This window comes from Nansenia antarctica (genome assembly GCF_963989245.1).
Source record: "Nansenia antarctica genome assembly, chromosome: 18".
NCBI classification, from domain to species: Eukaryota; Metazoa; Chordata; class Actinopteri; order Argentiniformes; family Microstomatidae; genus Nansenia; species Nansenia antarctica.
This window is the reverse complement of record NC_137691.1, coordinates 16,487,148-16,497,723: the sequence shown is the minus strand read 5'-3', so window position 1 is coordinate 16,497,723 and position 10,576 is coordinate 16,487,148. Positions and strand designations below refer to the sequence as shown.

Below are 10,576 nucleotides of genomic sequence, written 5' to 3'. Positions count from 1 at the left end.
CCTACTCCTACAACATTTAAACATCTTTTAACATAGAACAGCTTTTGCTATATTTGTTGATATTACAGTATTAATAAATTATTTCATTACCAAATGAACAAAATGTACTCTGCTATGTCTGAGTGTCCTTTACTGTGTCAGTGATCAGAATATCAACAGTGTGGTCCTGTAGAGAGAGACTTGATAGCTCTGCATTTTGGATTGTACATTTTGGAAAGTCATTTGGAAAGTCATTAAATACCGCTGACTGTGATCAATTCTCAAACTATCTTCAGAGGCCAATACATCTCTGTGCTTCTAGATCTGGGCCAAACAATAACATTTGAGATCAGCAAGATTTGTTTACCTCTATTTGATTAATCTCATTTTGGAAAACTAAGTAAGAGCTTTTATTCAAGTGCAGTGGGCTCATTTATTATACAGTATACAATCGTTCAATCATTTGTTATACACTATAAAAAAAAATCCATTCTGTTTGCAAGATAGGACTTTGATTTCACTAACTAGTCATTTCATTTACTACACATTATTGAAAAGGGATCGCTATTCTGTAGCCGTCATCAAACATCAAAACATCTCTGTGTTTATAGATCTGGGAACAAACAATACGATTTGAAACTAGGGATGTACCTGAATACGAAAATGTTATTCAGAAAAGCATAAATAATGCAATACACATACAGTTTCTAGTTGCTCATTATTATTCTGAAAAAATTTCAATATTGACATCAACGCAATCAGTCATTATGTTTCTTAAATCAATTCATATAATTGTGGATGGCCACAAGATAAAAATGCCCATTATGTTTGCGATATATGAGTTTGATTTCACTAACTAACTAGTCATTTAATTCACTACACATTATTGACCGAGTCAGCGCAGAGCAGGCAGCGAGAACAAATTCCACCGGCTTTGGTCGTGTGACTAATAAACTATCTATCTATCTATCATAAGAAATGCATTGCTTCTTTAGGGTCTTTAATGAAAACAGTGCTTCTGATATATATAGTAAATATGTGCAAAATACTTTTCTCCTCCGAATATCTATTCACTCCATACTGTATGTGGTTCAGAGTGCACCAAATACATCTCCTAGCGAAGGTCTCCTGAACCCCAACATGGGTGAACAACCCAAACTCTGTACAACATACACTGCTAGCTACAGCCCTTCAGGTAACAATGAGTAGTTAACATTATTTGCATATAGAAATGTAGATATAACATCAAGGATTTCTATGGGTACACAGTTGAGAATGTGATGATGTAACAAACGAGGACCACACAACTGGGGTTCTAGAACCAGTTCTAGTGTAAACAACAGTGTTATCATTTAAATGACCTGCAATTCCTCTGCATAGAGCACACATTTGATTATTATCAAGAATATCCAAAGCTAAAATATTAGGGTTAGGAGAAGTTTTCTAACATAACTAAATATGGCCTGTATGTTGTATGTTGGAGATCTCCACCAGGATACCACTGAGACAATGTTGGATGAGAAATTCAGCTCTGCAGGTGCAACTACCATCCGAGTGTGCAGGGACAAGATCACCCAACGATCCTTGGGGTATGCCTATGTCAACTTTCAACAGCACGCTGATGCAGAGCTTGCTCTGGAAACGATGAACTTTGATTACCTCCAAGGAAGACCTATGCGCATCATGTGGTTTCAGCTTGACCCTTCACTGACGAAGAGTGGGGTAGGCAATGTTTTCCTCAAGAACTTGGAGGAATCTATTGACAGCCAGGCCCTCTACGACACGTTTTCTACATTTGGAAAGGTCCTTTCCTGTAAGGTGGTTTGTGATGAGAATGGCCAATCTAAAGGCCATGCCTATGTGCAATATGAGTGCCAGGAGGCTGCTGAGAGAGCCATTAAGAGGCTGAATGGCATGCTGTTCAATGACAAACCAGTGTTTATTGGACACTTCAAATCTAACAAAGAACGAGAGGCTGAACATGGAGCCAGGGCCAGAGAGTTCACCAATGTGTACATAAAAAATTGATTGATTGATTGATTGATTGAAAACCTTTATTGTCCCCAATGGGGAAATTTTGTTGTCAAACAGCTCAGTTAGGGCAGAAAACATTCAGTACAGAAAACAGAAAAACATTCAATAAAAAACATAAAACAGTGCAGGCTCAATAAGTAAAAAGTTCCAAAAGTTCCATCTCCAGGTCTCCCCCACCCTGCAGGGCCTGGTTGTAGAGTCGGAGTGCAGCTGGAATAAAGGACTGTCCAAATCTTTTTGTACTTTGACGGGGGAGAACAAATCTGTGGCTGAACTTGCTCCTCATCCCTGCCAGCTCGCAGTACATCGGGTGGGAGGGATTGGCCAGCATGGCCGCCAGTTTTTTCCCCATCCTCTGTTCTGCCACCACCTCTAGGCTGTCCAGCCCGGTCCCCACCACAGAGCTGGCCTTCTTCACCAGTTTGTTTAGCTTCGCAGCATCCCTGGCACAGATGTTTCCACCCCAGCAGGCCACGGCGAAGAACAGAACGCTGGCAACCACCGACTGATAAAACATTTGCAGCAGCTTGTTGCAGACACCGAAAGACCTCAGCCTTCTCAGGAAAAACAGTCTGCTCTGCCCTTTCCTGAGAAGAGCCTCGGTGTTGTCAGTCCAGTCCAGTTTGTTATTAATTTGTACTCCCAGGTACCTGTAGGAGTCCACCCTCTCGACTTCCACCCCCTTGATGGTGATGGGGGCTGGGGTCCTTCTCTTCCTCCTAAAATCCACCACCAACTCCTTTGTTTTGCTGGTGTTAAGCAAAAGGTAGTTGGTGTCGCACCACTGCACGAAGCTCTCCACCAGGGCCCTGTACTCCTCATCCCTGTCGTCTGTGATGTAACCGACGATAGAGGAGTCATCCGAAAACTTCTGCAGGTGGCACTGGTCGGAGCTAAACTGGAAGTCGGAGGTATAGAGGGTGAAGAGAAAGGGTGACAGAACAGTTCCCTGGGGGGCACCGGTGTTGCACACCACCACCTCAGACTGACAGCCCTGCAGTCTCACATACTGACGCCTGTCTGTGAGGTAGTTGTGGATCCAAGCCGTCAGGGAGTCCTCCACACACATCACTGCTAGTTTGTCAGCCAGCAGTGATGGCTTGATAGTGTTAAATGCACTGGAGAAGTCGAAGAACATGGTCCTCACCATGCTCTGTGGCCTCTCCAGGTGTGTGTAGGCCCTGTGCAGCATGTAAATGATGGCGTCCTCCACCCCCATGCTCTCCTGGTATGCAAACTGCCGGGGGTCCAGGAAGTCCTTCACCTGGGGCTTAAGGTGTTGCAGCACTAGCCTCTCCAGGATCTTCATGACCTGTGGTGTCAGGGCGACAGGTCTGTAGTCGTTTGGGGTGCTGGGCCGTCCCTTCTTTGGCACTGGGACGATGCAAGAGGTCTTCCAGAGCTGTGGCACCCTCCTCAGTCTTAGAGATAGACTGAAGAGATGTTGGAATGTGTCCGCCAGCTCTCCAGCACACACCTTCAGAACCCTGGGGTTGATGTTGTCTGGACCTCTGGACTTGTTCACATTCACCCTGGAAAGCTGCCTTCTCACCTGCTCAGATGTTATAAAGCTGTGAGTACCGGTGTCTCCAGGTGTGAAGCATGCTCCCTGGCTCCTGGTGTTGGTAAGGGGAGGCAGTTGCTGCTGGGGTGCTGCTGGGGTGTCAGGGGGAGTGGGGGCTACTGTTGCCAGGGGTGCGGTACATTGGAGAGGGGAGGCCTAAAACCATGGCAAGGATATGGATGACCAAAAACTGAAGGAAAAGTTTGAAATATATGGACCAACCCAGAGAGTCCGGGTCATGACTGATGTCAAGGGTCAGTCCAGGGGTTTCGGTTTTGTTTGCTTCGAAAGGCATGAGGACGCCCAGAAGGCTGTCGACGACATGAATGGTCAGAACATCGACGGGAGAAAGGTCTACGTGGGCTGTGCCCAGAAGAGAAGAGAGCGCCAGACCGCGCTGAAGCACCGGTTTGAACACATGAAGCATGAGCGTATGACCAGATACCAGGTTTGTGGCCTCCAGTTCTCTGATACTAACACAGAAGTTGATACTATTTACACATAGTTATTGTTGATGTATTTGAGGTATGAAAAACATCTCACTAAACAGGTTTTTTCGCTTACCAGGGTGTCATTCTGTACGTGAAGAACCTGGATGATGGCTGGGACGATGAGCGTCTGCACCGAGCGTTCTCCTCCTTCGGAACGATCACCAGTGCGAAGGTGATGATGGAAGGTCAACGCAGCAAGGGCTTCGGCTTCGTGCGCTTCTCCTCCCCCGAGGACGCCACCAAGGCCATGACTGAGATGAACGGCCGCGTCGTGGCCAACAAGCCGTTGTATGTGGCCCTGGCCCGGAGCAGGAAGGACCGCCAAGCACACCAACAGGCGTTTATCACAGAAGAGTACAGTGTCTGCGGCATGCCCGACCTAGTCATCGACCGCTACCAGCCTGCTCCACCGTCTGGATACGTCATGGCTCCCGTTCCACAGCCCCAGACCTGTGGTGGTACTACCTACTACCTCACCAACCAGCTGGATCAACTGAGACCTCCTCCTGGCTGGGCCACCCAGAGTGTGCAACCTCAGTACTTCCAGAACATGCCCTCCTACATCATGCCTCACTACCCACAGCAGCACATGGCTCCTCCCCAGCTCCAGGTCCCCATGCAGCAGCAGCAGCAGCCTGCTTCGCTGACTGCCTCCATGCTGGCCGCCACTCCTCCTGAGGAGCGGAAACAGCTGCTGGGTGAGTCTACTTTACGATCTTTAGATCCCCCATTAGCTATACTGTATAATAACTGTTACTGATTTGTTTGATTCTCCATCCCTCCAGGTGAGCATCTCTTCCAACTTATCAAGGAAACTCACCCCAGTCTAGCTGCCAAGGTCACAGGGATGCTGCTGGAGATGGACAACGAAGAACTTCTCTACATGCTGGAGGCTCCAGAGTTCCTGAGCTCCAAGGTGGATGCAGCGGTCGCTGCGCTGCAGGCACACTGGTCCCAGGTCCCCATGCAGCAGCAGCAGCCTGCTTCGCTGACTGCCTCCATGCTGGCCGCCACTCCTCCTGAGGAGCGGAAACAGCTGCTGGGTGAGTCTACTTTACGATCTTTAGATCCCCCATTAGCTATACTGTATAATAACTGTTACTGATTTGTTTAATTCTCCATCCCTCCAGGTGAGCATCTCTTCGAACTTATCAAGGAAACTCACCCCAGTCTAGCTGCCAAGGTCACAGGGATGCTGCTGGAGATGGACAACGAAGAACTTCTCTACATGCTGGAGGCTCCAGAGTTCCTGAGCTCCAAGGTGGATGCAGCGGTCGCTGCGCTGCAGGCACACTGGTCCCAGGTCCCCATGCAGCAGCAGCAGCCTGCTTCGCTGACTGCCTCCATGCTGGCCGCCACTCCTCCTGAGGAGCGGAAACAGCTGCTGGGTGAGTCTACTTTACGATCTTTAGATCCCCCATTAGCTATACTGTATAATAACTGTTACTGATTTGTTTGATTCTCCATCCCTCCAGGTGAGCATCTCTTCCAACTTATCAAGGAAACTCACCCCAGTCTAGCTGCCAAGGTCACAGGGATGCTGCTGGAGATGGACAACGAAGAACTTCTCTACATGCTGGAGGCTCCAAAGTTCCTGAGCTCCAAGGTGGATGATGCGGTCGCTGCGCTGCAGGCACACTGGTCCCAGGTCCCCATGCAGCAGCAGCAGCCTGCTTCGCTGACTGCCTCCATGCTGGCCGCCACTCCTCCTGAGGAGCGGAAACAGCTGCTGGGTGAGTCTACTTTACGATCTTTAGATCCCCCATTAGCTATACTGTATAATAACTGTTACTGATTTGTTTGATTCTCCATCCCTCCAGGTGAGCATCTCTTCCAACTTATCAAGGAAACTCACCCCAGTCTAGCTGCCAAGGTCACAGGGATGCTGCTGGAGATGGACAACGAAGAACTTCTCTACATGCTGGAGGCTCCAGAGTTCCTGAGCTCCAAGGTGGATGCAGCGGTCGCTGCGCTGCAGGCACACTGGTCCCAGGTCCCCATGCAGCAGCAGCAGCAGCCTGCTTCGCTGACTGCCTCCATGCTGGCCGCCACTCCTCCTGAGGAGCGGAAACAGCTGCTGGGTGAGTCTACTTTACGATCTTTAGATCCCCCATTAGCTATACTGTATAATAACTGTTACTGATTTGTTTGATTCTCCATCCCTCCAGGTGAGCATCTCTTCCAACTTATCAAGGAAACTCACCCCAGTCTAGCTGCCAAGGTCACAGGGATGCTGCTGGAGATGGACAACGAAGAACTTCTCTACATGCTGGAGGCTCCAGAGTTCCTGAGCTCCAAGGTGGATGCAGCGGTCGCTGCGCTGCAGGCACACTGGGCTAAGGAGGCTGCACAGAAGTCTGACCCCCGACCAGCTTGAGTTCAATGAGACTAAGACAAGGGATGGAAATCCAGACATTTAAAACCTACTCCTACAACATTTAAACATCTTTTAACATAGAACAGCTTTTGCTATATTTTTTGATATTACAGTATTAATAAATTATTTCATTACCAAATGAACAAAAATGTACTCTGCTATGTCTGAGTGTCCTTTACTGTGTCAGTGATCAGAATATCAACAGTGTGGTCCTGTAGAGAGAGACTTGATAGCTCTGCATTTTGGATTGTACATTTTGGAAAGTCATTTGGAAAGTCATTAAATACCGCTGACTGTGATCAATTCTCAAACTATCTTCAGAGGCCAATACATCTCTGTGCTTCTAGATCTGGGCCAAACAATAACATTTGAGATCAGCAAGATTTGTTTACCTCTATTTGATTAATCTCATTTTGGAAAACTAAGTAAGAGCTTTTATTCAAGTGCAGTGGGCTCATTTATTATACAGTATACAATCGTTCAATCATTTGTTATACACTATAAAAAAAAATCCATTCTGTTTGCAAGATAGGACTTTGATTTCACTAACTAGTCATTTCATTTACTACACATTATTGAAAAGGGATCGCTATTCTGTAGCCGTCATCAAACATCAAAACATCTCTGTGTTTATAGATCTGGGAACAAACAATACGATTTGAAACTAGGGATGTACCTGAATACGAAAATGTTATTCAGAAAAGCATAAATAATGCAATACACATACAGTTTCTAGTTGCTCATTATTATTCTGAAAACATTTCAATATTGACATCAACGCAATCAGTCATTATGTTTCTTAAATCAATTCATATAATTGTGGATGGCCACAAGATAAAAATGCCCATTATGTTTGCGATATATGAGTTTGATTTCACTAACTAACTAGTCATTTAATTCACTACACATTATTGACCGAGTCAGCGCAGAGCAGGCAGCGAGAACAAATTCCACCGGCTTTGGTCGTGTGACTAATAAACTATCTATCTATCTATCATAAGAAATGCATTGCTTCTTTAGGGTCTTTAATGAAAACAGTGCTTCTGATATATATAGTAAATATGTGCAAAATACTTTTCTCCTCCGAATATCTATTCACTCCATACTGTATGTGGTTCAGAGTGCACCAAATACATCTCCTAGCGAAGGTCTCCTGAACCCCAACATGGGTGAACAACCTAAACTCTGTACAACATACACTGCTAGCTACAGCCCTTCAGGTAACAATGAGTAGTTAACATTATTTGCATATAGAAATGTAGATATAACATCAAGGATTTCTATGGGTACACAGTTGAGAATGTGATGATGTAACAAACGAGGACCACACAACTGGGGTTCTAGAACCAGTTCTAGTGTAAACAACAGTGTTATCATTTAAATGACCTGCAATTCCTCTGCATAGAGCACACATTTGATTATTATCAAGAATATCCAAAGCTAAAATATTAGGGTTAGGAGAAGTTTTCTAACATAACTAAATATGGCCTGTATGTTGTATGTTGGAGATCTCCACCAGGATACCACTGAGACAATGTTGGATGAGAAATTCAGCTCTGCAGGTGCAACTACCATCCGAGTGTGCAGGGACAAGATCACCCAACGATCCTTGGGGTATGCCTATGTCAACTTTCAACAGCACGCTGATGCAGAGCTTGCTCTGGAAACGATGAACTTTGATTACCTCCAAGGAAGACCTATGCGCATCATGTGGTTTCAGCTTGACCCTTCACTGACGAAGAGTGGGGTAGGCAATGTTTTCCTCAAGAACTTGGAGGAATCTATTGACAGCCAGGCCCTCTACGACACGTTTTCTACATTTGGAAAGGTCCTTTCCTGTAAGGTGGTTTGTGATGAGAATGGCCAATCTAAAGGCCATGCCTATGTGCAATATGAGTGCCAGGAGGCTGCTGAGAGAGCCATTAAGAGGCTGAATGGCATGCTGTTCAATGACAAACCAGTGTTTATTGGACACTTCAAATCTAACAAAGAACGAGAGGCTGAACATGGAGCCAGGGCCAGAGAGTTCACCAATGTGTACATAAAAAACCATGGCAAGGATATGGATGACCAAAAACTGAAGGAAAAGTTTGAAATATATGGACCAACCCAGAGAGTCCGGGTCATGACTGATGTCAAGGGTCAGTCCAGGGGTTTCGGTTTTATTTGCTTCGAAAGGCATGAGGACGCCCAGAAGGCTGTCGACGACATGAATGGTCAGAACATCGACGGGAGAAAGGTCTACGTGGGCCGTGCCCAGAAGAGAAGAGAGCGCCAGACCGCGCTGAAGCACCGGTTTGAACACATGAAGCATGAGCGTATGACCAGATACCAGGTTTGTGGCCTCCAGTTCTCTGATACTAACACAGAAGTTGATACTATTTACACATAGTTATTGTTGATGTATTTGAGGTATGAAAAACATCTCACTAAACAGGTTTTTTCGCTTACCAGGGTGTCAATCTGTACGTGAAGAACCTGGATGATGGCTGGGACGATGAGTGTCTGCACCGAGCGTTCTCCTCCTTCGGAACGATCACCAGTGCGAAGGTGATGATGGAAGGTCAACGCAGCAAGGGCTTCGGCTTCGTGCGCTTCTCCTCCCCCGAGGACGCCACCAAGGCCATGACTGAGATGAACGGCCGCGTCGTGGCCAACAAGCCGTTGTATGTGGCCCTGGCCCGGAGCAGGAAGGACCGCCAAGCACACCAACAGGCGTTTATCACAGAAGAGTACAGTGTCTGCGGCATGCCCGACCTAGTCATCGACCCCTACCAGCCTGCTCCACCATCTGGATACGTCATGGCTCCCGTTCCACAGCCCCAGACCTGTGGTGGTACTACCTACTACCTCACCAACCAGCTGGATCAACTGAGACCTCCTCCTGGCTGGGCCACCAAGAGTGTGCAACCTCAGTACTTCCAGAACATGCCCTCCTACATCATGCCTCACTACCCACAGCAGCACATGGCTCCTCCCCAGCTCCAGGTCCCCATGCAGCAGCAGCAGCCTGCTTCGCTGACTGCCTCCATGCTGGCCGCCACTCCTCCTGAGGAGCGGAAACAGCTGCTGGGTGAGTCTACTTTACGATCTTTAGATCCCCCATTAGCTATACTGTATAATAACTGTTACTGATTGGTTTGATTCTCCATCCCTCCAGGTGAGCATCTCTTCCAACTTATCAAGGAAACTCACCCCAGTCTAGCTGCCAAGGTTACAGGGATGCTGCTGGAGATGGACAACGAAGAACTTCTCTACATGCTGGAGGCTCCAGAGTTCCTGAGCTCCAAGGTGGATGATGCGGTCGCTGCGCTGCAGGCACACTGGGCTAAGGAGGCTGCACAGAAGTCTGACCCCCGACCAGCTTGAGTTCAATGAGACTAAGACAAGGGATGGAAATCCAGACATTTAAAACCTACTCCTACAACATTTAAACATATTTTAACATAGAACAGCTTTTGCTATATTTTTTGATATTACAGTATTAATAAATTATTTCATTACCAAATGAACAAAATGTACTCTGCTATGTCTGAGTGTCCTTTACTGTGTCAGTGATCAGAATATCAACAGTGTGGTCCTGTAGAGAGAGACTTGATAGCTCTGCATTTTAGATTGTACATTTTGGAAAGTCATTTGGAAAGTCATTAAATACCGCTGACTGTGATCAATTCTCAAACTATCTTCAGAGGCCAATACATCTCTGTGCTTCTAGATCTGGGACAAACAATAACATTTGAGATCAGCAAGATTTGTTTACCTCTATTTGATTAATCTCATTTTGGAAAACTAAGTAAGAGCTTTTATTCAAGTGCAGTGGGCTCATTTATTATACAGTATACAATCGTTCAATCATTTGCTATACACTATTTTAAAAAAATCCATTCTGTTTGCAAGATAGGACTTTGATTTCACTAACTAGTCATTTCATTTACTACACATTATTGAAAAGGGATCGCTATTCTGTAGCCGTCATCAAACATCAAAACATCTCTGTGTTTATAGATCTGGGAACAAACAATACGATTTGAAACTAGGGATGTACCTGAATACGAAAATGTTATTCAGAAAAGCATAAATAATGCAATACACATACAGTTTCTAGTTGCTCATTATTATTCTGAAAAAATT

At 46.0% G+C, this 10,576-nt stretch overlaps 1 protein-coding gene across 1 annotated transcript; it reads left to right on the top strand.

Moving 5' to 3' along the window:
* Positions 1-7,979: 7,979 nt before the first annotated feature.
* On the top strand, positions 7,980-8,837 carry LOC308173026 (polyadenylate-binding protein 1A-like; the record flags this gene model as incomplete). Its single annotated transcript, XM_080547992.1, has 1 exon — positions 7,980-8,837. The coding sequence occupies one exon, from the start codon at positions 7,980-7,982 to the stop codon at positions 8,835-8,837; it is 858 nt and encodes a 285-aa protein (XP_080404118.1).
* Positions 8,838-10,576: the final 1,739 nt, after the last annotated feature.